Source organism: Porites lutea, chromosome 3 (assembly GCF_958299795.1).
Source record: "Porites lutea chromosome 3, jaPorLute2.1, whole genome shotgun sequence".
Classification (NCBI taxonomy): domain Eukaryota; kingdom Metazoa; phylum Cnidaria; class Anthozoa; order Scleractinia; family Poritidae; genus Porites; species Porites lutea.
This window is the reverse complement of record NC_133203.1, coordinates 27631278-27658704: the sequence shown is the minus strand read 5'-3', so window position 1 is coordinate 27658704 and position 27427 is coordinate 27631278. Positions and strand designations below refer to the sequence as shown.

Sequence of the window (27427 nt, the reverse complement as noted above, 5' to 3'; positions counted from 1 at the left end):
AGAAGTAACAATTAAAAATTTGGTTGAAAACCTGGAAGGACAACTCGACTACGAGCTTTTAGAGCGAGGAGAGAACCTGAGTGTGGGCCAGGTCGCTGAGATGGACACTATTAATACGCTGCTTGGAGAAGACAGTGGAATTTTTTATGGCATTGCCGCTTCCCAAAAATTACTGCATTAGCCAATTTTTGTGAGTCCTTATTGGTGTTTATTGGTACGTTCTTCATCACGGTGACTGCTAAGGAACGAAAAATAATATTTTCAAGCGGTTTCAATTCCTGGATATTGCATAGAAATCACAGGTTTATTGTCAAGTATAGGCAATTATTCATGGAGAATTGGTCCGCTGTATAAAGATTTAGAGGTTCGGTTGGTGTTCATCAGAGCTAAGGTAGTAACAACGGTTACGCAAAATTTTGGGGGTTAATGAACGAGGTGTATTATGGGCAATGTGAAAATGGTGAAAAAGCTCTCGGTTCCAGGGCCTCAGAAGCACATAATCAACCATAAATGGCCTATAAACGATCATATTTTTTATTAAAAAGGAACTGTTTTGTCTAGGGATAAGAGCACCCCTCGAGTCGTGCACTTGCTACTACCGTACCTTCACAGAAGATTCTATAAAAAAAAAAAGAACTCGAATAATCGTAATGACAAAAGAACCACTGTAGCCTGAACAAATTCACCCGAAAAAGCAACAGAGAATAAAGGGGAAGGGAGGGTAACCCCCAGCCTAGCCATTGGGATATGGGAATTTCACCAAAGTTATTTTTAGACTAATCAATGGGAAGTTGGTTTCCGGAGAGGTCTGAAAACGGTAATTCAGTGTATCACGAGAAAATAATGGGACATTATGCTATCTTGGTGTCGCCATTAAAATATTTTGCAGTATTTGCTTTGAGGTAGTCGCGCGTAGACTTGAACTGATAACGTTTCAAACAATCGATTGAAATGTGTGGACGTCCCAGGTATTTGACTTCCGTTCTGTCACAACCTCTAAAAAAAAAGTAATTGAAATTCGCACATCCCGGCCACCACTAGACTGCAAAACAGTCCGTATTTTTGCGTAAATTCAAGTACGCCCGAACAGTCAAACGAAAGGCCTGGAACGAGGCTGAAAACGGAGAGTGAGACCGGGGATAGACGGTAAAAATACGGTTTTTTTCTCTCGTCTCACACGCTTCGCGCGTAAGACTCTTACGCCACGCTTTACCGATTTCTTTACTGATTTTGAGAAAAATATAAAATAAAAAACGACTGTTTTGCACCACCTAAGATTCCTTGTCTGTCCCTTTATTCTCTCTTGGAAAAAGGTCAAACAAAGTTCTCCAGTCTTAAACATTCTAGTAGCATTTAGCAGTATAAAATGATTTTCATACTCGCATTGTTAGCAAAAACCGCGCTTTACTTTCATCACTTTGTAAATGCGAACGTGTCCAATATACTTTTCAGTGAGTGCCTTGGACGGTAAGATTTTTTTCTTGTAGTAGGGATACTTGCTTTCCTATACCATTAATGGGAAAAATTAAATTACATATCTAAATTATGCGTTTCTTTCTCTTTTTTTGTTTGTTAATCTGGCGGTTGCCTTTTTTAGAACCCGTAATAGCCTTTCGTTTTCCCTAAATAGCTAAGCCACCTAAGCAGCATACGCAATGGCGGATAGCCAGGCTCAGTGGTATTTTAACTGTCTTTTCAGTCACATGTGCATCAGTCGATTCTAGCGGGACCCCCCTCCGGAGAGGGGGGGGGGGGGTGTTAGCAGCCATTTCTTCACTTGTGAGAGGTGGCAGTTGCGTACTTTGAGCCAATTAGTTCATGAGTTTTATCAAGATGTGAATGAAGGATCACTCGCGAGAGGAATCACAAGGAGAAACAGATTTTGCACCTACTGTTACAGCAAGGAGCCCAACAATGTGACCGCTTTTAATTATTTTGTTCACATTTTGTCGTGCAGATTTAATCCAATTAAAAGCCAGCTGGAAACTGTCCTCAACCTCTGATTGGTTAATGACTTCATGAAAGAATGTGAATTAATTAAAGGGTGTCACACTTTTGAGCTCCTTGCTGTAATGGACTTCAAATAAAGTTTGTCTGAGCTCACATTACCAGCATTGTTAAGAAAGAGCGTGCAATTCTTGAATGCCGGATACAAAATAGGAAGCTTGCATTTTTAAAACATTACAGTAAGCTACAGTAATATGAATGATCAATACAACATCCTTTTATCTATTTATTTAATTTTTTTACTTTCCTTGATATCTATCGTGATAGTGTTCTTGTTGTAGATTAGCATGAATAAAGGAATTTTGCACTGACATGTCTAAGCTTAGAAATTTGACAGTTATTACTATGGTTATTTTTTATTCTCTCCCTCTTACTGAATGGATACCCCGAGAAGATGACCCGGTAGCAGGCCCTGCCGGAATAAACTGATGCATAAGAGATACAAAAAAAAAATTGCTAAACATACATTCTTAGGTTATTGCCTAGGGTACTGTGGTCCAGGAGGGGGCTGCTGCCCCTGTGGGGGATAGCCTTGAGGCGGTGGCATGCCATATCCACCGTAGTAATAACCAGGAGGCAAGGGAGGTGCGTATCCGGGATAACCTCCAGGAACCCCACCGACTCCCCCTGGGGGTGCATAACTTCCGTACTGATAAGGCATGTACCCAGGGGTAGGCATAGGCTGGTAGGATTGAGGGGGGTATTGCTGGGGGGCTCCGGGCGGAGGTGCCATTGGTGGGGCGGAGGATGGTGTTGTTGCTGGGGGTGCCTGTTGAGTTGATGGGGGTGGAGGTCGAGCTGGAGGAACACGTCCACCTGAAATTCAACAGAAAATAGTTCGTTAATAGCAGATAAGGGAAGGAAGCAGCCAGCTTTAGTCTCAACGCTGAAATGTTTACGATTGTAAGTCTATAAATACAGATTATGTGAAACAAAAGCCAGGTGATAAGATTCTCTATGTATATATAGGTGTTTCCCTGTTTTCTTTTCATCTTTAATTTTAAGATTGGTCATGGTCAAGTTGAAATTTAAGACAAAAAAGCGTAATCAAATGTGAAACAAACCTCAAATAGAACAAGCTTAACATTTTAATAGAGCGCATGTTCGGGTTCGCACTTGTAATGTAACAACGCGACTGTAAGTACGAGAAACCAACGAACGACGCAAGCATAAGCGGGTGTTTTTGTGCGTATCCTCGCGTTCCTACAGTTTACCGGAATTCCTACTTACGCATTTATTAAAACAGCTTTGTCTACTCATTTGTCTAGCAAAGGCCTCATTATTCCGCGACTTTCGCGTCTCGTCGTCCGAGCAAAGAAGTGAGTCACCGAAGTGAATTGACCGTGAAGGCCTGGGAAAACGCCGTACAGGGACTGGGCAAAAACAGCTTAAGCTAATGGAATGTTCTATGTTCTATGCGTGTGTGCTTGCGTCGAATCGTCCCACATGTGACACGGTTTAACAGAAAAAATAAACAAAAAGCAACAAAAACACGACTCTCGCTGCTAATCGGACGGATAAGGCCTACCTAACCTCGCCTAGGGTTACTAACCTGACGGCTGGTGGTGTGGAGGTGCTGCAGGAGTTTGTTCTGCTGGTTGATTGGCTATTGACTTCTGGAGATCTCTGCAATTGATTCAAATACCACAGAGATAAACCGGAGGTTCTCCTTTGAATTGCCAGCTAACAGAATACTGCACAGCTCAGAAAGTTTGAACTAAATGAAGTTATCGGGCATTCTCCATTTACCAAAAACTTTCGGAAACGTTCATGGAAAGGGCCATCGAGTGAAGAACGTGTTTTATTTGACACAAGTTGCATTCGTTTATGATCTCGTCACAAAAATTCAAGATGGTGCCACAGATATCGCCGTAAATAGCCTGAAACTGGTGATTCCTTGTGAAAACTCGTAAATGGTACATGCTTTTTCACCACAAAATTTCAACAGGAAAGCAGGAATGCCTTTTCAAAATTCCACTTATTCCGCAAACTTTCCAGTGGAACGCTCGGAAAACGTGTGTTCCATTAAAATCCCAACAGGAATTTCCAGGTAAATGGAAAGCGCCGATCATTATTTGCTTCTGATCTACCTCTTGAAAAAACTAACTTAAATCATTACAAATTGTATTACCATGGGATGTAGTGTACAGTCTTCGACATTTCATTCCTTGTACAGACTTTTACCTGACATTACATAGCTAGAAATGATTAGTGCGTGTAAAGCGTTGGAAAGGGGAGAGTAAAGTGGGATAGGAAGGAGAAAGGGGAACGGCGTACACATTCCTCGTTCCTCGCGCGTATTTTCGAACGCCTGCGACGCGCACTTGAACACTGAAACGGGAGCCCATATCCCTTTGCATAACTGCAAATCAGCCAATATTTGAACAGCAATACAGATACATCCTAAGCCACGCAATCAAGTGAAAAATTCTTTGTTTAAGGACAGTAACTCATGGTGTTCGGAGTCATTTGTACAAGCGGTCTGCGTTAGATTTTACCACAGCTTACCACAGCTACAAACAATTGCATGTGAAATATTTTAACATCAACAGTGCCATTATTCACATACGATTACAGTTTAGGCTTATTTATTCACCTGGACAGCTCTTCGCGCTCTGTTTTACGAGCGAAAACAAGATCACTGGCCTTCTGCTGGTAACGTATAAGTATCGGGGTGAAATCGTTGTAAAACTAAAAGAAAATAAAAGAAAAAAAAGAAGTTTTGACTTTCTAAGAAGCCATGGGTTCGAATCTCGTCGATAAATCGTTTTCAGCTGTTGTTGTTGATGGTTTTTCTCTTTATTTTTTTTTTCCCTTCTTTCCACGCCATTGTCTTATTGTATTAGTCCCGAGAGAAACAGTGTTGTTTGAAAACGTTTGGGACATTGAGACCCTGTTTACATGGAGTGGGGGACCCCGGTCTAGTGGGGTAGGTTTCTTTTGTTTTGTGTCCCCCAGAGCGTGAAAACAAAAGAAACCAATCCCACTAGACCGGGGTCCCCCACTCCATGTAAACAGGCCCTGAGATTTGAAAGTTAACTAGCTTCTCGAGGGACTAACTCAGTCACGTACCTACGAAGAATAACTTCTAGCAGTACAAAATTACGAAAGTAAGGCCTGGGCCAAATGTCGAACTTTAAATCAGACGAACCAAAATCTAATTTGGGTCGACCTATTTTACTAAAATAGGATTCAACTTGAAGTTGAATCTCTTTGGAAGAAATTTTGCAAGATTGTAATTAAATCTTGGAATTACAGAAAAAGATTGATGTGTATGAAAGAGTTAAAGAAAAAGCGGTTTTCTCTGTCACTCAATTAAGTCGCATTCACATCTTTACCTTAGTTCCCTCCTGAAGATTGCCGAGCAGTTCCATGTAAATGTCATAAGCTGTGGCTAGTTCTTTAAGCATGGTTTCTCTTTCAGTTGCTGCCTGTCCAGATTGCTTCTCTTTAACAAATTTATCATTAGCCGTCTGAGTATAATAGGAAAAAAGTAAAATGAACACAGTGAGAAAGATCTCGGAAATTGATTGGTCAATCCCTGTACCTGTTTTCAAGAGTTACTTACCGTACGTGATAGGCGCCCGGGGCGTTTATCTAAGGTTTAGTTTAGGGGTCCAAGAGGGGGCGTTTAACTCTTTAAGTCCCAATGGTGACCAATATCAATTTTCTCCCAACGATATCCACAGATTGTCAAGAGATTAAGTTATGAGAATTAATAAAGTCATCACCTAAGGGAAAATGCTTTGATTTTTTACCAAATTCTCTCAACACATTCTTTAAGGAAATGTATAGAGATCAAATTGGAGAATTTGTATGTGGATATTGGGGCTTAAAGGTCTAATAAAAAGGGGGAACACAAAAGTTAACATGTTAGGAGGGGAATTTATAAGACAAGAGATGTTTACGTATTTAACAGTTGGCGTTACATCATTTAAGGTAATAACGACTACTTTGAATGTTGTTTTTTATAGTTACAACATGGAACATGAATTATCAAGAGAGTTCCAAGCATTTGACATAAAGTATAAAGGGATGTAGTCTGCCACACGGTCCTTTTATAGTGTCGTCACGCAACGCTCCTACCCACAGACGGCTGCTGAGAAACGAACCACATTCCTTTCCCTTTATACGTGCGCCGCAGGGTGCTAGGAAGCGAACACGCTTCTCAGTTTTCGACGAATCAACTGGTCTTCCACTCAGCCGCTTTTAGTGTCGTCAGGCAACGCTCCTCACTACGGAGCGTTGCGTGACGACACTAAAAACGGCTGTGTAGCAGACTAAGAGGGATGTAGCTTACTCTGGAAGGAAGGTCATCTATAAGTACATTACACTATATCGCACAAACCTGCACTGAAGCCATGATCTTCTCTTGTCTTGCAACGCTGTCGGTCACGCTCTGTTTCAGCGAATCAAATGCGGCGCTTAAATTGGAGCTAATAATCCCTTCTACATCCGGGATAGTACCATCGGCCGCAAGGGCACTCAGAAACTTCACGGCTGCAAAGTCACGAGAACATTTTTCAATTTAACATGTTAATATATTGTTTGTTACTTTTTTTGTTCTGTTTTGTTTGTTTCTGTTAGAAATCTAACGTGAGAAGATTCTAATTGTTGGGTCTAAAAAAGACAGTAGCACTTACTGTTTTGTTCCTCGCGATTCTACAATGGGCGAAAAAATTGTTGAGACATTGAACTCAAATAGGGTAACTTCAGCAAACAAAACAGTCCACACCACTCCCTTCCATTCAAAGTTGGGGTGTTTGTTGTTTTCTACAGGTAACACGAACAGCGACACAACATTGCATAGAGGGATGAGGGAGGGAAAGATCTATTTTCTCCTTTTGAAGTCGGTAAAACGTCAGAAAGCCCCTTAAAGGCAAGGTGCCTGTAGCTATAATTTGCTAGAAGAATTTCTTAAGTGTGGGGCAAATGAAAAAAAGAAAAAAAAAAAAAAAAAGAGCATAACTTTCCTGTGGTATGTTCGACACTTCTGAACACGTCATAATTATATGACCATCTTAGTGAGAACAATTACTCCAAACAATAATTTAAAAAAAAGCAAACAAACAAAAGGACAAACAAAAACAGCTTCTACCGCAGTCTCCCAAAAACATCGTTCTCCTCCTAAGTTATCGACAAGTAGTTTTTTACCAATTTAAATAGCTTGCGAGCATGCTCACGGGCGAGGAAAAATGATCGCTTCGCCGCCAAAATTTTGCTCAAAGTCTCACAAGTGAGCCTCCAGTTAAACTCACGGTGGTTTGAATCTCATACCACATGTAATGGTAAGCATATAATACTGACCCATATCGTCCTGTTGTACTTTCAAGTCTTGTTCCATAGTGTCTCTCTCAGCTTTTATGGTGTCGATTTGTTCCATGAGCTTTCTCAGTTCCTGTACAGCAGGGCTTGAAGATGACGAAGAGGACGCCGCTCCTATTTTAGGTATTGCGGCAGTTAATTGTGCCTGTTAATAAAAGATAAAACCTTAAATATTGTGCAATTACAAACTGTCTACTAGAAAAGACTGTACACTTTACTTAACGAGTTAATAAGAATAATCGCGCTTTCAGGATTAAAACACGCAAAAGTCTTTTTTTTTTATTACGAACTTCTTTTACAGTGGTTTTTTGGACCATTTAAACTTTATATACAACTACAGAATATTTTATTTCAAGCAACGATAGCTAAACGTATTAGTGAATACTGTATCAAAGAAGTTACAATACACTGGTTTATAATTAAAATACTTCGGAACGTCCTCAGAAATCTTCTGAAATCTAGTTCTAATTTTCTCTCGCTTTTTTTTTTTTTTTTTTCAAAAAAAAAAAGAATGATGTTTTTCTTTTTCACCCTAGGTTGAACATTCTTATTTTCCTCATGTTCTTTCTTGATTTTAGCATGATTCTTGCATTATTCTTAAATATTTATGGCTTTCCAGAATGAAGAGTAAATCTTGCAAGGTGAAACGTCCGAGTCCGTTGACGAAAGCGTTTGGTGTGACCATTCAAATGAAACCTCATTGGCAGTACCTTCACAAGGTGCATAGGCGTACGGGCCGGGGGGGCGAGGGGGGCTACAGCCCCCCCAAATTTTGGGCAACTCAGATTTTTTGGGCAGCGAGAGAAAATTTGGGCAAAGCCAGTTCTTAAAGACGTCTCCATGTTTATTTAATTATTTTAAAGACCTGAATATTAACCTGAAGTCGGCGTAATAATCCAGTTACATTACAGTGGTTGCCTAGCATGTGATGAGTAATTTACATATTTGCAGCTTTTTTTTTGTTGGGCACTATACTGTACTGCACTAGCTGGAATGGGCTATGTTCAGTCGTGAATTGATTAAAATAAACTTTCGCATAACTTTCTAGAATCATCTCCATTCGAAGAACAGTGTATGGCAGATAGCATTTAGCAATGGGTATAGCCTGCATAGCAAGCGTTTCCGCGCGAGTTCGACTGGAAACCCTTGCTACGCAGGCTACAATGGGTCTGAAAATGAAGAAGTGCCTGACTAATTCTCAGTTGAATTACGAGAAGAATCTTAATTCTTTTAAAAAATCTATCGAGCGGTTTAAATTATTCGATAATTTGTTAAAGTAGACCAAAATGTTTACACTGTGAGCCGCTAACAAGAGTGTCTCGATACATACTAATCAAATCCTTCTTTCGATTCTAGCAATCAAGCAGAGCTATCTCCACGATCTTTCACACATGTTTTTAAAACGATTAAGACTACTATGAGGTGAAATTGCAGGTCAAAAGCGCTTCGTTTTCTACAGATAACGGCCAAAAATCAAGATTTTCCTTCTCTTACCGTATTTCTAATAATAAAAACTTCATTCCAAAATATCTCGATAACGCTCTTAAGGTTTTGCTCAAACTTCACGAACATCGAGGCGACCGTATTGGAGAAAAAAGCTCCTGTGAACGATTTTGTAAGGTTCCCGTGCCGAGAATCATAGGTAATGGAGTTATTTCGTTGCTATGACAACTCCGATGTCATTGCAACCCTGATGATGACAAATTTTCATCTTAATACAACTGTGGTCGCAATTTTTCCAAATGTTTGTCTATGGCGACGTAGTTTATGCTCAGACTTGGTATTGCCCCTGGAAAACTGTATCGAGCCACCTTCATATGCCAGGACGGCCTATGTTGTTGCAATATCGCCCTCATTTCTTTTCGACTCTTTCGTAAAAATTTGGGCAACTTGCGAGATTTTTTTGGGCAAATGGTTTACCGCCCCCCCCCCCCCCCCCCCCCCTGGCAAAAAATTTCCCGTAAGCCTATGACAAGGTGCCATTTATTTTCCATCATGTTCCAAAATGAAATTTATAAATGTTGTGAGTACCCGGTCCCTTACCTCGCCTTTACTAAGCAGATCCATATGACGGCGATGTTTGTTGTATTTCTCACGCACCACTCCGTCAGCTCGCATAGCATTCTCCATTATTCCGCGGTACTTTTCAGCTTCTTGCCTTAATTGCACGGTGAGTTCTGCAGATGGTTTGGGTGTCCACTTGGTTTTGAATCGTTCTCTCATTTGCGAATCATCACGTTCTTCCTCGTCCATCATACGAGTTGCCTGTGAAAAAAAAATCATATATTCTCGATCAAATGGTCAAATCACCGAGCTGCGTATTTTTCTACAGCCTGGTACGTCCCAGAGGAAAACAAACTTAAAGTACATGTAATTGTATGCTCAAACGTTGGCCTTTATTCTACAGTGTATGACTTAATAATTGAATGCTTAGGACGTGAACTGAACTCAGTATGTCCAATAATAGACATGGTGAGTTGAAAGTTTGTTTGCCTAAAGACCCGTGCAAACGGGCGCAACCTTTTCAGCCTGTGAACAGGCCTTCGGTCGAGGGGGGAACTGGGAGTCGCTACATCCGTTTACACACCACAGTGAACACGGAAACAACAACTCCCAACATTGTAGTAGCGTCCGTTTGCATGTAGCTTGACTTTCAATTCTTCCTAACTAGTTCATACCTCATCTAGAATTTCTCTATTTCTCTGAAGCAGCTCCGGTAAGTCCTGCATGAAGGTGTCAAGGGCCTGTAAGCCTCCTTTTTCGATAACAGCTGCTGATTTATCTAACATGGATTTGGGAACCGTCTGCCCAGACAGGTCTTCAATGGCTGCCGGCAAGTTTAGCGAGGCAAGAACACTGATGACCAAAGGAAACAAACAAAAAACAAAAAAGATTATATGACGTCAACTGTATTGATACACACGGTGCAACGCACGGTGCAATTGTGCAACTACTCATTTACTCTGGCAGTTTAGAGGTCAAGAAAATAGCGGAAGATTTGACATGTTATGCTAAAAAGAAAAAGACGAACTTGTGCCCCCAAAACAGCAAGAATAGACAAGAAGCTATTTGACAAATATTTGTTACACACACAACCTGACATATTCTGAAACTGCCTAGGAACAGGCACATTTTTAAGACGGGAACTTTACATGTTAAACGCTCGGGAATGTTTAGAATGTAATCAGTCACATTCAGAATGTAATGTGAAAAAAGCCACGACAACAATAAGTAGCAATTATTGCATTCGGCTTTCTATTGATATGGGAGTGAAGACGATTGTGCAGATTCAGTAAACCCTCCTCGATCTGCAAGATTCTTCAAATGTACCCAGCATCATCCAATAATTGCTACTTATGGTTATGACTGACATTTATACTTAACTTAGCAGTCTAAAGCTTAGGACAAATTGCTCGCGCCGGTGACTCTAAAGGTGATGTTACACGGCGAGGACGATTCGCAACGACGATTTTTAGCGCAACACAGCGTAGCAATGTTGGAACAATGTTGCAACCATTCCAAACAATGCCGCAACAATGTTGCAACGCTGTGTTGCGCTAAAAATCATCGTTGCAAATCGTCTTGTGTAACATCATCTAACGCGGCTTTGAGAGTAAAAGCCCTCAACCACCCAATCCAAAATTTCATTTTTGAGAAAGGTGTTTATCCAGTCTGTGACATGGGCGGCTTGGAAAGGCGAATTCGTGGGAAAGATGTTTATGACCTTCTGGTTACTACAGTAGTCTCGATGCGAATTTTGTTAGCCTTTCAAGTTAACCGACCTGTTCATTAACTGGGTTCCTTCTCTCAGACGGCCAACCTCAAAGTTGATTATCTCCCCTTTGCGAGATTCGTACGCCTGCAGTGCATTGTGGACCGCCATGGGCACCAGCTTGGAAAACAAGTCTACAGAACTGGACGAAGCCGGTTTAGACGGCGGCAAAGACTTAGCAAGCGCCGCTCGACCAATGGCCTCCAAGTTGTCGGTTGGTGGAATCCTATCGTGATAAATGAACTCGTTGTCTTTTTTAAGCTCGGCAGCTTCTCTATTAATCCGGCTCTGCCAGGTCTAAATAAGAAAGGGAAAGAAAAAATTTACAGTTTGGAACAGGATTCCTTTCTTGCTCAAGTGGGTTTGAGGACTATATCTAGGTCACTACCAATCCTTCGCGATTGAATTAGAATCATATAACCCAAAACATGTAATTTTATAAGCCACCGCTGATTCAATAAATCTTTGAATTATTATTCGACAAAAGATAAAATTACTCACAGAAAACAAAAACAGCAAAAATTTGGTAAAATCGGCAACCGGCTTTTGACTTAAAGCTTGGTTTCCGAATGATCGCTACGATCGCTGTGATCGCTGAGGAAAAAATAAAGGTTCAGCGAAGGCAGCCATCATAGCGATCATATGGAGACCTCTTTCCATCTATCGCTAAGATAGAAAAAGTTCTATTGTAGAGAACTGGAACTAGTTAGAATAATATCGAAAAGGACTGGCTCTAGCCAAGATGATGTAATCGCAAGATGGCGGAAAACGCCACCGACACGTATTAAAAGAGTTAGAAGTTTGGAGTAATTTGTGGTTGATTTAGGCGTGTAGTCTAACAAAATTGGCGACCCTGCCAGGACTTGTAACCCGACGAAGATGAAACACTGGATGGAACGTTTCTGGCGATCGATTTTGGTATGTTTTTGAGCCTATTTGTGTCTCTCATCGCTTTGACCACGTGCTTCCACTGCCCGCCATTGTCAATCGGAAACATCGGAACTGAGGCCTTGCCGATGATGGCAGAAGATCTTCAATTGGAATTACAGTCTAGCATCGCCGCGGACTGGAGCTCACTCGAGCGAATGGCCAAGTTCTTCAAAGTTGAATATGAGGGAAAAACAAAATTGTTTGTGGCGAAACGTGTTGCTCTACGGCTCGATGATGAAATTGAAAAACTGAAGGAAGCCGAAGTCGTGCCGTACCTCAAGGACGTAAAAGAAATGCTGACAGAGAAACCCCATGGCATCAAGAACGATGAAGAAGATGGTAAGCCAGTTCTAAGTGATTCAAAACCTCCTCCCGTAGCGAAGGAAGATCCTGTTCAAAAACTACTAGCGACTAGCGCGTTACGTAGACAGTTTAAGATCAGTGGTCAAATCGGGGAACCCGAGCAGAAAGACAAAATTAGTTTTTCTTCCCTTATGCGTCAAATTCAAATGGGGTTGGCCCAAGGTTATGGCGAGAGTGAAATTGTTGATGGTGTTATTCGCTCAATTACACCTGGCATGGTACTTAGGAGTTACCTCGAAACTTACGAAGATTTGACATTGGATCGGTTAAAGAAAATTCTCCGTAGCCACTATGGTGCAAAGAATACATCAGAACTCTATCAAACACTGGCATCCCTATGTCAGAGCCCAAAGGAGTCACCCCAGGCATTTTTGATGAATGCTCTTGATCTGAGGCAACAAATCCTGTTTGCATGTGGTGAAGAAGAAGGTGAAATATCCCTACAGTATGACTCTGGACACATACAACGTCTGTTTCTTCGGTCAGTAGAAACTGGTTTACAGGATGAAAGTATTCGTGCTAAGATTCGCCCATTCCTGAAGGACTCAAATGTGACAGATGAAGTGTTGATGCAACAGATGAGCATGGCTACGTCAGCAGAAAAGGAAAGGGACAAGAAGCTTAAGAATAATACCAAGACCAAACAACCACCATTATCAGTGTCTGCGGTATCTGATGGCCCACCTAAAGAAAAGGAAGGAGGCAAGAAGAACAGCCCTCAGAATGATCTTCTAACAGCTATAAGTGCAATCAAGTCAGAAGTCGAGGCATTGAAAAGCGAGGTCAGGAAGAACAGCAATCAAAGTGTACCTCCAGGCAAGTGGCCAGAGAGAAGAAGACCACCTTTGTGTTCAAGCTGCCTCGAGAACAGAAAGGAATATTGCAATCACTGTTTTAAGTGTGGGAGCGAATCTCATCTGGCAAGGGGATGCAGGAAGCAGTTAAACAGGAATCGACTGCTCCCGCGAGACAGGAAGCAGTCGTAAACCCACCAAAGTCTCACCAATGTAGCCACTGTTGTAAAACCGGAGTAGAGCATGGACAACTTAAAAGATGTAGTCAGTGTCAGAGTGTATGGTATTGCACCACGCGATGTCAAAAGGGACACTGGGCTGAACACAAGGTGTTGTGCCAAGCAATAAGTCATCTTTCTGAGGCGAGTACAAGTAAGTCAAAAGAGTTTGTAGACCCAGCCTGTGTCAGTCATTTAACTCCAAGTGAGCATGCTAAAGTTATTGGCCTTGTTGGCAAGAAGTGTATGGTGAAGTGCTTGCTCAATGACTATGAATGTGAAATGTTATGGGACACTGGTGCCCAGGTTTCAATAATATCAGTCGACTCTGTCCAAAGATGCTTAGGACAAGTAGCCATTAGACAGTTGTCAGAACTCTTGGAGACAAGCCTTAGCCTAACAGCAGTGAATGGGTCTCAAATACCCTACATTGGGTGGGTGGAAGCCAGAGTTATGCTAACTCCTCCTGGTAGTGATAGCAATCAAGAGGAACTGTTAGTGCCTTTTCTAGTGACATCAGAAAAGTTGGACTGTCCCATTTTGGGATACAATGTCATTGAAGAGTTAGTAAGTCAGGACCAGAATCCAAACCCAACAATTTACAAGAGTTTCCCTGGAACAGATAAGACAAAAGTAGATGCCTTGGTAAATTTCATTCAGAGTTCAAGTTCAGATGCCATTTGTAAAGTGAGGACGGGAAGGAGAGATGTGGTGATACCAAGGGATAGCATGATAACTGTTGGCTGCCGTGCAACTACAGGACCAGTAAACAAGCTAACACCAGTACTGTTTGAGCCAAATGAATTGGCACAGTTACCAGAGGGTTTAGAAGTTAATGGAACTTTGTTAAATGTCAAACCAGGAAAGTCATCTAAGGTACAGATTGCTGTACACAATGGGACAGACCATGATATTCTGCTTAAGAGTCGCACCCCGTTAGGAGTCCTTCAGGCAGTCAAATCAGTGACAACAGCAGATGTTAGACTGAGTGAATGTAGAACCCAGAATGACCAGCAATATTTTGAGAAACCTAAACCTCAGGGACCCACCACCCCTGCTGAGCAGCAAAACAAAGAAAATGAAAACCCACTTCCGGCAGTTGATCTCGGTGATTTGGATCATGACCAGCGGACTGCAGCTGAAATGATGCTGAGGGAAGAGTACGAGTCATTCTCATCCAATGAAGAAGATATTGGCTGCATCCCTGATCTGGAAATGGAGATTAATCTGCATAATAACCAGCCAGTGCAAAAGAAGTACACGTCAATTCCTCGACCACTGTATCCGGAGGTGAAACAGTACATTGAAGACCTTCTGAACCAGAATTTCATCACTGAATCCAAGTCCCCATACTCCTCTCCAGTTGTCTGTGTTCGCAAGAAGGATGGGTCTCTAAGGCTATGCATTGACTATCGAGAACTAAATCGCAAGACTATTGCTGACAGACATCCCATTCCTAGAGTCCAAGAGACCTTGGATAGTCTTGGCGGAAATAAGTGGTTCAGTGTACTTGACCAGGGTAAGGCGTATCATCAGGGGTTCGTAAACAGGGACAGTAGAGCAGCGACAGCATTCATTACACCGTGGGGGCTATATGAATGGGTAAGGATCCCATTTGGATTGATGAACGCACCTGCGAATTTCCAACGGTTTATGGAACGTTGTTTGGGTGAACTAAGGGACAAAGTGGCTATACCGTACCTCGATGACATCATAGTATTTAGTAGGACATTTGCAGAACACATCGAGCATCTGAGAACAGTATTGCGAAAGTTACGAGCACATGGAGTCAAGTTGAAGCCGCGCAAGTGTAGTTTGTTCAAACGCGAGGTCAAGTTTTTAGGAAGAGTTGTGTCAGGTGATGGTTACCAGATGGATCCAGGGTGTGTACAAGCTATCGAGAAGTTAAAGGAAGTAACACCCAAAACTGTTGGTGAAGTAAGACAGCTTGCAGGAATACTAAGTTACTACCGAAGGTACATTAAAAACTTTGCTAAAATTGCGAAACCGATCTATGACTTGCTTACCAGCACAGGACAGGATGGACAACAGCCCTCAAAGACGCCAATCGTTTGGGGAAGAGAACAGCAACTAGCCCTCGAGAAGTTAGTGGGACACCTCAGTAATCCACCCATTATGGCTTATCCAGATTTCTCAAAAGCATTTACTCTCCACACCGACGCAAGTAAAGACGGTCTCGGGCAGTGTTGTACCAAAACCAGGATGGGGTCATGCGAGTTATTGCTTATGCTTCACGAGCGCTGTCACCAGCTGAGAAAAAGTACCACCTTCACGCAGGAAAACTTGAGTTTCTTGCTCTAAAATGGGCAGTGACTGAACACTTCCGTGACTACCTTTACTACTCGCCAAAGTTTACTGTTTTCACTGATAACAACCCCTTGACATACATCCTAACATCAGCGAAACTGAACGCCACTGGTTTACGGTGGATTAATGAATTAGCCGACTTCCATTTTTGAGATCAGGTATCGACCAGGAAAAGCCAACGCAGATGCTGACACCTTGTCTCGTATGCCAATCAGTTTTGAGGGCTATATGAAAAGTTGTTCGGAAGTAGTTAATCAGGATGTTCTGGATGCTGTCACATCTTCAGTCCATGTAACTAACACCCCCCAGACCGCCTGGTTGTCATCTCTCTCCGCAGTACACGACATGTTAAAGGAAGAGCGTGTAGACATTCCAACTCTGCCACGTGATGAACTTGTCGCAGCTCAGCAAGAAGATCCATCAATTGCTCGTGTTTTACAGTTTATTCAAATTGGAAGGCGTCCCACCTATCAGGAAAGGCAGCAAGAGACAGCTATTGCCCGACAACTCTTACACGAATGGAATAAACTGTTTATTGCTGAAGATGGAATCCTTTATCGGAAAACTGGGTGTGGAGACAAAATGGTTTTACCCAAGAAATACCACAAAAGGGTGTATGAAGAGCTACACGAAAACATGGGGCACTTGGGTGCCGACAGAGTAGTGGAACTAGCTAGAGAACGCTTCTATTGGCCGTTTATGAGAGCAGACATCACCCATTATGTCACAAAAGTGTGTCGTTGCCTGAAGCAACGTAAACCCGCAACTCATGTCCACGCACCACTTCAGCCTATCCTCTCCACAGCACCTTTCCAACTCGTCTCCATGGACTATGTTCATCTCGAACCAAGCTCGGGTGGATACCAGTACATATTGGTAATCATGGATCACTACACCAGATTTGCCCAAGCATACGCCACCCGGGATAAGTCTGCGAAGACCGCTGCCAACAAACTGTATAATGACTTTATCATGAGATTTGGGTTTCCAGGAACCATTCATCATGACCAGGGCGGAGAGTTCGAAAACAAACTCTTCTACAACCTTGAGAAACTGAGTGGGATCAAACATTCGCGGACAACCCCCTACCATCCACAAGGGAATGGGCAGGTTGAAAGGTTCAACCGAACACTTCTATCAATGCTGAGAGCCCTGCCAGAGAAACAGAAATCCCGTTGGCGTGACCATCTCAATAAAGTAGTCCATGCATACAATTGCACTCGCCACGACTCTACTGGATTCTCACCTTTCTATCTACTATTCGGTAGGACGCAAGGCTACCCATCGACCTAATGTTTGGCTTGAAACCTCCAGAGGGATATTCTACATACCCTGAGTATGTTAAAAATTGGCGAAGAGCCATGAAAGAAGCTTACGAACTAGCCTCCGCTCATGCAAAGAAAAGTGCAGACATGGGGAAACAACAGTATGACAAGAAAGTTAGACATACCACGCTACGTGAAGGAGACCGTGTTCTTGTGCGAAACATGACGGAGCGTGGTGGCCCAGGAAAGTTACGCTCTTATTGGGAGCAAGAAATCCACGTTGTTACTCAAAAGAGGGAGGATATGCCAGTTTACGAGGTAAAACCAGAGACTGGTAATGGAAGGACAAGAGTTCTGCATCGCAACCTGCTGCTACCATGTTCCTTTCTACCTGTTGAGATACCACCTAAGCCATCCAAGAGTCGTCGCACGATGCCCAGGACAACCCGAAGACAGCAGGAGCTACAAGAGAACACAACCAGAACCACTGATGAGAACATCCCTGGGTTAACACCTGGTCAACTTCAAGAATTTTACGAGTCTACGAGGAATCATACTGAAGACAATTGCCAAATTGTTCCAGAGTTAGATGAACACGACACTTACCCTTGTCAAGTTGATGGTCCAGGCTCAGAGGGAGAGGCTGAAGACACAGAGCAACCAAGTGGTGCGTTCGATGATGAAGCTGTAGATGGTGTACCTCTAAGACAGTCACAGCGCGTAAGCAGACCACCCCTCAGGATGACCTATGATGCAATGGGACAACCCTCCTTTCAACCCAGTTCCACAACAGGAATTCGCGGCATCACAGCATCATATCCACACCAGTTATGGCAGCCTGTCCCGGTATCATGGATGGTGCAACAACCTGTCTTTCAGCCCTTCAGTTATTTTGTACCTTTCCCAGTACACGTTCAGCCGATGTATCCTGTGCCTGCGTGGCGTTACCAGCAAGCCTGGTGGCATTAACTTGAAGAGAAAGGAACTGATTTGGACCATTGAAATTACGTTCGTTTTAGATAAGACGGATAAATGTTTAGTATAGTATAACTCACATGTCGTTCGTTTTAAGAGGTACAACCTTGTTTTATTAGGAGATTTTTTTTTTTTTCTCGATCTCTACATGTTCTTTGTACGGGCAAACAATCGATATAGGCGCGTTATCGAACAGTACAGTGCAGTAAAGATAACACAGTAACATTTGGGCAACTTAAGCGAACATTCTGGCCTGATCAACCAGGATCACTTTGTTGACCCAATAATGAGATACAAGAATACGAGGAACTGTTACACGAGATAACCCACAAGAGACTATGGTCTATCCGTTCATGTTGAGGACAACATCTTTTTCCAGAGGGGGAGAATGTAGAGAACTGGAACTAGTTAGAATAATATCGAAAAGGACTGGCTCTAGCCAAGATGATGTAATCGCAAGATGGCGGAAAACGCCACCGACACGTATTAAAAGAGTTAGAAGTTTGGAGTAATTTGTGGTTGATTTAGGCGTGTAGTCTAACACTATTTCAGCGATCGTTGTCGCTGCGATCGCTGGAGAGTGGATTCCATATGATCGCTATGATCGCTCGTAGCGAACATATGGAAACCAGGCTTAAGGGAAAGTTCATTTAATATGACAAGGGGGGGGGGGGGGATGAAGATATTGAGGGGGGGGCTCCGAAAATTTTTAGACACCCGAAGGGGGGGCTCTGAAAAAATTGTTGCGCTAGGAGGGGGGGGGCTCCGAAAATTTGTATACTTCAAAACCAACACATGACATCATCATACAGATCGGATGGTTTTCAACTCAACAATTTAATGACCTGTGCAACTCAGCTATATCACGTGGTTTACAGATATAACAAATGTAGTCTCAGTAATTATTACACTCTTGTTCATCCCAAAAATGCTTTAGAAAATTTCAAAAATTAGAAATGCTCAAACTTTTTATAATAAAACCACATTGATTCAACAAGATTTCAAAATCTGCTAACGGGAACTATAAAAACGATGACTCTGTAACAAGAAATGTTAAGAAATGAAGGAGGAGGGGGAGGGGGGGGGGGGGCTCCTAAAAAATTGAACGGCTAGCGAGGGGGGCTGCTAAAATTTCAAGCTTCGAGTTTCAATATCTTCATCGCCCCCCCCCGCCCCCCCCCCCCCCCCCCCCCCCCCCCCCCCCCCCCCCCCCCCCCCCCGTTGTCATATTAAATGAACTTTCCCTAAGTAATCATGAACACGAGAAAAGTGAGCATTTACATGACAAAGAACCGCGAAAAATCGTCAGACTTGCGATTTTTCGCAATTTTCGCAACTGGCTTTTAAAAAAACGCCAACCATGCGATTTTTGCGATTTTCGCAAACACACGAAAAATCTCGATTTTTGCACCTGCATGCAAAGCTGGACATATGTGGAGGCTGGTCCTGAGGATGTGGAAAAATCTTTCATTATCTCTGACCGGCGTGTTCCCAGTGACAATCCTAGAAACAATCAGTGGTGTTCTTCCTCTTCTCGTTTCGATCTACTTAGAGGTGAACGCGCAAATGCATGGCAAGAGGCTAGAAAGGTAATCATGTTTAAAACTACATGACAAAAGCTTGGCTTCAGAGCGGAACATACCTTGAATTCAATAAGTCCCATGCTATTCTTTGCAACAGTCGCCATGAGTTTTTCAGCCAGTTGAAACCTAGCCACGCCCTCCCCATAAGAGCCCTTGTCCTTAGCTAGTCTTGCCTGGTGATACTGAGCTATTGCAGTGAAGAAATCATGCTTTGACGATAGGATCATACTCCACTCCTAATGAAACAAAACAATGTAAAATGGTTTGGTATTCATCTTTATCTTACCACAAAACTCAGACAAGCGAGAAATTATAAAGAAAAATAATTATTGCGGGCGACAAGAGGAGCTTGCAATCCTAATCTCCAGGTTGTTATTACGCATGCATCGCATGCATCGCATGCATCGCATGTATTTAGCCAGCATTCGTTTGGACTTCCCATAAGAATGTATGGAAAATACAGAACGCACTTTGATCACACTTGTTTGGACCTTCTATCACTCGTAATCTGATCACGCGTGTTTTGACCAAAGCACAACGCTGGAGCAAAAGCATTTTGACCTTCGATTATTGTCACCCGCACTCCGTAACCTTTGGTTATTACTAGTTATTAGACTTATCCAAGGCTAAAAGCAAAGCTCCCTTTTGATAAATTTATACTTCACTTTAAACAAAGTAACCAACCCAAAGAAATCCAGCTAAAGTTAAGCCTGCAATCAGTTGAAAACTTGTAACTTGTCAGTGGATAACTTCAAACACTATAACCTTGATGGGTCAATAACTGGGCCTGGATATGGTTAAATGTAATACTGGTAAGCACATAACCTGTTTTGACAGCTGTCAATAATAATTAACCACAACATGAATGTGCAATATCAGGCTGCAGGCTCCCACGATAGCTAGAAAGTCTGGGATTTTACATTAGTTGCAATGTGGTGTGGACAGATGGATGGAAGAATGGACGGACGGTCGGTAGGATTGACATTAAGTCATGCCTACCAAAATTTCTCAGTTGGATCAATAACCATATTTTTAGTTAGCTACGAGGCTCCGCTTGCACAAGCCTGTTGAGCTCCACTATAAGTGTTGAAAATGCCCTTTACCTTTTCTAGTTGTTGTTTTACTGATGTTACTTGACATGCTGCATTTGCTTCTTTGTACAAATCTGCAGCCTGTAATGCCACTTTTGCTATAATAGCATCCTTCATCTTATCTACAAGCAAGTGCAAAGGTGCTGTTATGCATGTTTTGTAATTTAAATGAATTTTTGATCTACTGTAGCCCGTGTAACAAGCGTTACAAATCAAGTTATCAAGAGCACCCACAAAAAAGGGAGGATGAGGGGAAAAGATGAAACTTTTTCATACCTCTCCCACCCCATTTATTTATCTTTTTCACCCTTGTCCCAACTTTCTTGATGACCTCTTGTGGAAACGCTTGCTACCCAGAGTATAATTGACCACTCCCAAAAACCGTCAGGTTCAGTATAAACAGATAGAGTGGTTTTCGTTTGAGTGTCGTAAAACCAAAACCAAAGTAATTACTCTGGCCAATCACATAGGACACAGACAATGCATTGAACCAATCAAAACTCGAAGTAATTACATGTGGCTGACGCAAAGCGCGGGAAAATGCATGCGAGCGCGTCACAATTGACTTTGGTTTTACTTCTGATTGGATGAAAAGGTGGCGCGAATCTTTTAAGCCAATCGCATCGTGTAGAAAGTGCAAAACCAATTACTTTTCGACACTCAAATGAAAACCGCTCTAAGAAGACCCAAGTGGCCTAATATGAACCGTGCTTTTTCAACTAACACTTCAGCAGAACTTCTTCTTCTTTTTCTCTTATTCAAATTATTGTCACGGATTTACTTTCATGTTTTCTTTGATAGTTATTGTGGCATGTCTACCTTTGATTATAACTGACCAATAATTGAAAACCTTAAGTGAAAAGGGGAGAGTTTGGGGGGGTAGGGCACCCTCACTTACTAAATAATTACTGTTCTCCCAGCAAGACTCTGTTTTATGTCTCCTCTTAAAGACAGGATCGCCATTTCCTTGTGGTCGTACAAAGCTGTAGCAAATTGACAGTAGTTCAGTTCCTCCTTTCCCAGATTAAAGACCCTGAGTATTAGTCTGGTCTGCCCTGGGGTCGAACCTGAAATGTACAGGTGTACCTGCTTTGCAGACCACTAATCTAGAAACTAATATCCCACTCTTGCCGTGATTGACCTGACTGGCCTACATGTACATAATTATCATAAGCCTGTGGGCAAGCTCTTCTGGTGATATCATCCGATGGCTCAACTCAGACAACCCCAGCCCCAACCACCATGCATAGAGAGAACAGTACAAAAAAAGCTTGCTCGCAAGCTAACTGACCTTGTTCAGTCTTGTTCCAGATGCTCTCCTGTCCTTGAGCTAACATGATGGCACTAAGAGCATTCAGTGTCTCCACAGACAGATCAGGCGTAGGTACTTGATGCAACTGTGCAAACACTGATTCCTTCAGAAGATGGAAAGAACCACTGGCCAACTACAATCAAGCAAAAAAAGTTCAGCCTGCGTTGGAAACTTTTACACATGTACGTGCAATTGGTAATACAAAACAATCAGAATTACCAATCATTTGCTCGATTTTAATCAAAAATTTTCTTTAATGTTTGGCAGGTCCACTGAGGTACAGGAAAATAATACAATGTTAAAATGAGTTTATTGACTGTGGACAAATGAGCTCAGAACTTTCTTATGTGCTAAATAAACAAATTCTCTTTCTTATACATGTATAATTATGAGACCATTAAAATGACAATTAATTTTCCCTGCTACAATTGATTGAACATTTCCCAGAATTGATTACATGTATTGCATTGGTTAAAGAGAATTCACTCAATAACCAATAATTATTAATAATCTATGACTGGGACACTACTAAAAACAGATCTCTCTCTCTCTCTCTTTATTTTTTTTCTGCCCAAACATTCAGATGCTCTACATTATAGGACAACAAAGGAGATAACTTAAAACTTTTTAACTCTCACTTTATAGCCACCTTAGGGTTGTACTCTAGCAGACCCTGGTGGCCCCTGGCACCTAACTTTTTCCCTCTGGCGACTAGAAAATCTCAGATTTTCTTACAAATCATAAGCTGGACACCCTTGATTTTACAGTTTCAGAGTACTGGGCTCCCTTCAATTTTCCTTATAGCACAGCCTTGCTGAAAGACAAGCTAACCTGAAACATTTTTGCTGCTGTTTTCAATCCTTCATCAGACTGAAAATTCTGCGCTGCTGCAATTTGTCCTTGCAAAACTCCAATGTTAAACAGCAGACATAGTCTCTCATAATTGAGACTAGGCATTGCTAAGGACAAAAGAACACAAAATAATATATGTATAATAAAAAAATAGAGACCAGCATCAAAAAATAACTCCATTGTATACTAAAGCATCAGCAGGGTGAGACATAAATGTAAAATTACGAAAATTGCTTCAGTTTACTTTGGCTGTGAGGTCTGAGTTACATGTACATGTTAGCACAAAAATATAGCTGACATGTTGTTAAGTTCTCATTTTTGACCTTTTTTAGAAAGGTAACAAACTAATAATATTTCTTTTCCATCAGGCAACTTGGAGTAAAAATGCACTATTAATAGCTATTAAAAATGAGTATACATGTATTAACTAATGCAATAGTAAAATCATGTAAAAGTTTGCTATTATCTAGCACACTATGGGATTGACATTTATATTATTAATTTTCTGTTCTGTCTATTATTATTAAATACAGTGGAAGCTCTTATAAGCGGACGCCCTCAGGATGAAAAAATGGTGTCCATAACTGGAGTTACAATGTAGCCAACTACCGGTAAGTAAATAATAATAAAGAGTTTGCACAATGTATGAGAGTTGAGAAAAATGGGGTTTTGTGAAGGTAGCCATAAGTAGAACAGTCCACTAAAAGAGAGTGTTAATTAGGAGAGCTTCCACTATACATTATACTATTATTATACTTACAGCTTTTCCGATAACCCCACAAAGATCCCTTGTCAAAGGCATCATACCATGTAAAAGAGATCCTGACCTGTGATTAAAAATAATTCAATATAATTTTATTATAACAAAATAATTATACATAATTATGTTAACTTACGAGACTTTATCTTTTTTGAAAGTTTAGGGACGTCAGTAACATTTAAAGTTACCTTGGTAGACTGGGAAACTGCCCACCTACCCCTCTCCTAATCCAACATTTTGCCCTAGGTGAGAAGTAAGTGCTAATGTTGACTTAGGGGAGGGGTAGGTGGGCACGTTCCCTGAAACCTAAATTGATCTGGTAATTTTGCACTTGAGATTCTTCTGGTTCTATTTTCCTTTGATTTTGTTTGTTTGTTTGTTTTTTTTTTTAAATTGCTGGGTTTCATTCTCAGGAGAAATCCCTAGACCTCCACCCTTAGTGATAGCCCTGAAGTTATGATGAATTTCTTTTCCCCTGTCTACTTTAATATAAGCACTGTAATCTTTCTATCATTTGCTGCCTTTATTCTACTTGCTGAAATTTCACTTATCCACATAAAAATTCTCCATACTGATCTCCGCACATTTCCTTAATAAAATAGTCAAGAGAATTTGTCAAAAGATCAAAGCGTTTTGGTAATTTTCATTAATTCTCTAAAACTTTTCTCTTGAATATAAATTGACATTGTTAAGAGAAACTTGATGTTGGTCACTTTTAGGGCTAAAAGGGTTAAAGCATAGGGTACTAAAAGCTCACCTGTGATTCTGAAACTGGAAATTTTCCCTCCATTGCTTCCAGTTGATCATAGTACCTACAATGCCACAAACACAAAAAGTTACTTTCCTTAAGCTGCACGGAAATGGGCACAATAACTCCCAACATTGCTGGGTCAACTATGTTGCGAGTTGTTGTATCCGTGTTGGCAGTGGTGTGCAAACTAATGTATCAACTCCCAACAATGTTGGGACCTGCAGTGCATCTTGGGCAGGATACAGCGCATAAGACTTTGGTGACCAACATTGTTGTGCCACACTTCAGCAATCACGGAACAAAAGAAATCTTAGGAGTTGTCGCCACGACGAGGAAAACTTAAATTCCTGAGAAGTACTGGGAAGTCGTGCAGTTAAGATTAATACACCTTACTGTTTGTCATATAAATGAATGTTTGAGGAATGACTACAGAAATTCCATACTCCATACTGTTAATAACTGGTTGAATCAAATGGTAAAATGAATCAGAAGCACTGATCTGGGTAGTGACATGTCATCAGTTTGGATTTCCTGCAGTTGTTATTCAGGCCTCATTTCACGGGGAAACTAGTCAAGGCTGTGCTCTAAGGAAAATTGAAGGGAGCCCAGTGCTCTGAAACTGTAAAATCTAGGGTGCCCGGTGTATGATTTGTATGAAAAATAAGAGATTTTCTAATCGCCCCAGGGCAAAAGTTAGGCACCAAAGGCCATCGGGCTCTGCTAGAGCACAGCCCTGCTAGTGGTCTGATCACAGAATGTTGGCTGTTTTCATAGGCTACCCCTCACAGCAACATACATGAATATCACTTTACAATGTAGTTCTAAACTGCTTGTCAAACAATCATCTTGCAAAATAATGCTTTAAAATTGCCAGTGTAACATTAAAAACATGACAAATGACTAAGTTAACATTTTGCTTGAACTTTGCTTGAACATTTTAGGCTCAAATCTGTATTTTGGAGTACATTCACTTCTCTCTAAGCCAACACCTTCAAGACCAGTCTAAGAGTGTTTTCCATCTTGTAAAGATTAAAATAGGCAGAGTAAAGAAAGGCGGAGACCAACTCTAGGTGTTTGATTTACCATGGTGTTTGTGTATTTGTTCTATTTTGTACAAAAATTTGATGCTCAGATTTCAATAACAATAACAGCTACAAGAACTTAGGGTACCTATGGTATACCTACATTAATAGCTCATCGGTACATTGGCAGTGGCCCCTCTCCACCCCCTCCCCTCCCCAGGGACTAATCCTCCTAATCAAAAGCTGAGTGATTCTCATTTCACATCCCTTCATTAAAAAATTCACTCTGGAGATTCCTTTGTAATGACATGGTATGCCTCTTATGGAGGTAACATCTGGTAAATATAGACATGACACTAGTGACATGCAACAATATAACCTCTGACTTGACTGAAAAACGTACAATCTGATTAACTGTACATTATAATTAATTTGTACGTTGATGCTCCTCTGAATTTATTACAGCAAGCACTGATATTTATTTCATTTTATCCTGAATTACCCTGATGTGTAGCTGTAAGTTGGGATCTACAAATCGTTTACAAATAACAGAAATTAAATCCAGCTTCCATACTGCAGAATCAAAAAGGACCGTTTAATAGAGCTTCAACACAACATACGACGTCAAAAAAAAAGTCACGATAAAAGCTAGGTGATAATTCTATACCAAAATGTAAGCTAAAGCAGGCTAAAGCGGGGTAAACTCCAATCCTAACCATCAATTTTTAATTGCTTGAATCCTTGCATGTGTCACCGTCACATCAAATCAGCGAACGCTTTTCCCCGCACAACCAACAGAAATGCTGTTTATACTATATTATTCCATCTCACCTCAACAAAGGTTCCAAAGCAGATTCGTGTTTATCTAATGTTTGCATGACACAAGTATTTCTCAACTTCGTGAGTTCAGCAATGGCGTCCTCGTTTTCCGTAGCTACCTCAGCGGAGAATGTGTTCTTGATAAACTTCTCCAAAGGCTTTTTAAAGTCCACACCATCGGAGCGTTTCAATGGAATATTTATCCAGCCAGCCATATCTTCGCCAAGAAGTCAATTTTCGCTGAAAAGAAGTTATGTTATCTCGATTTTTCCTTCCTCCATCCGAAATCTTGAGGCTATTTTTAGAAGTTTACCTTTGTTGGAAACCAGTCTCTCTCGGCCAAAGCAGCCTTTGCCCGCGGGCTCATTTGGGAATGATCATGCTCTCTCCCCGGTCTCTGTTGTCTTTTCCCGAGCCAAAATACCCTCGGCTCAACATTGGGGAAGGAGAGCGGCACATTTGAGTGAGAACAAAGGTGTGAAGCGTGAATGTAAGAAATTTTGGAGAAAATTCAAGACAAATGGCTCCTGTTTCAACGATTTGTGACGAGTATTGCAGCTCTCGAGCCAAAGAAGCAAAGAAACAAAGAAGCAAAAAAAAAAAAAAATAAATAAATAACGCCTGATCTCAGGTTATACCATATATATCTTTTTGAACAAATCGGGGTGGAGGGAACTGCGCTCAGGAGGCTCATTCATTCAATAGCCGTCCAAGTTGATATTGTGAGCAGGAATTAGTGAGCAGGAACCAGTTGTTTAAAAGGCGGATAACGCATAACAGTGGCTTAGCTTTACGCTCTCTTGCCGCCCGGTAAATCTCTACCGTACAATCATAGGGGGGGCCACACAATCCGTGTGTGTAACAGATGTTGGTAAAATCCAACGAGTGGTCTATTATCAATGCTGCGTTCTGATTGGTTGAGCCACTACTAGTTATGTTATAGCCCACTAGTAGCGAAAAGCGCCGGATTTTACTAAAACAATTATTCCTCTCAGGTTCGAGTCATAATTGTTTATTATTTTATAGTAAATGTACTGGATTTACCGTTTGCCTCACCCATAGCGATATATTGCTAAGTATGTATATAAATCAAAGTTAGATAAACGTTAAATTACCTTTAGTCGTCCTTTTGCCTCAAAAGAGGGTATTAATTTGAGCGATTTTGAATGATTTGAGTTTGCCGATTACTGTTTAATAATCGGCGAACTAGAGTGATTCTGCGGTGGCCCACAACTGTCACGGCAAAACCAAAAACCTCAC

At 41.4% G+C, this 27427-nt stretch overlaps 1 protein-coding gene across 1 annotated transcript; it reads right to left on the bottom strand.

Annotated features, from left to right (window-relative positions):
* Positions 1 to 1384: 1384 nt before the first annotated feature.
* Positions 1385 to 26437, bottom strand: LOC140930845 (programmed cell death 6-interacting protein-like). The gene is made up of 16 exons (XM_073380558.1): positions 26180 to 26437; positions 24333 to 24387; positions 23576 to 23642; positions 22795 to 22922; positions 21943 to 22096; positions 20664 to 20773; positions 19620 to 19796; positions 11115 to 11401; positions 10011 to 10188; positions 9376 to 9597; positions 7315 to 7477; positions 6356 to 6507; positions 5346 to 5480; positions 4604 to 4698; positions 3560 to 3633; positions 1385 to 2823 (listed from the first exon to the last, which is right to left on the bottom strand). Exons 1-16 carry the CDS (start codon positions 26380 to 26382, stop codon positions 2483 to 2485), a joined length of 2541 nt encoding a protein of 846 aa, XP_073236659.1. The 5' UTR covers positions 26383 to 26437; the 3' UTR covers positions 1385 to 2482.
* Between the last annotated feature and the right edge of the window lie 990 nt (positions 26438 to 27427).

Excerpts from the sequence above, each read along its gene's own strand:
- LOC140930845 (XM_073380558.1), bottom strand. The coding sequence starts at position 26,382 with ATGGCTGGCTGGATAAATATTCCATTGAAACGCTCCGATGGTGTGGAC. Across the intron at positions 4,699-5,345 it reads ATCTTCAGGAGGGAACTAAG|TTTTACAACGATTTCACCCC; the intron begins GTAAAGATGTGA and ends ATTTTCTTTTAG. Across the intron at positions 3,634-4,603 it reads GAGCGCGAAGAGCTGTCCAG|AGATCTCCAGAAGTCAATAG; the intron begins GTGAATAAATAA and ends AATCAATTGCAG.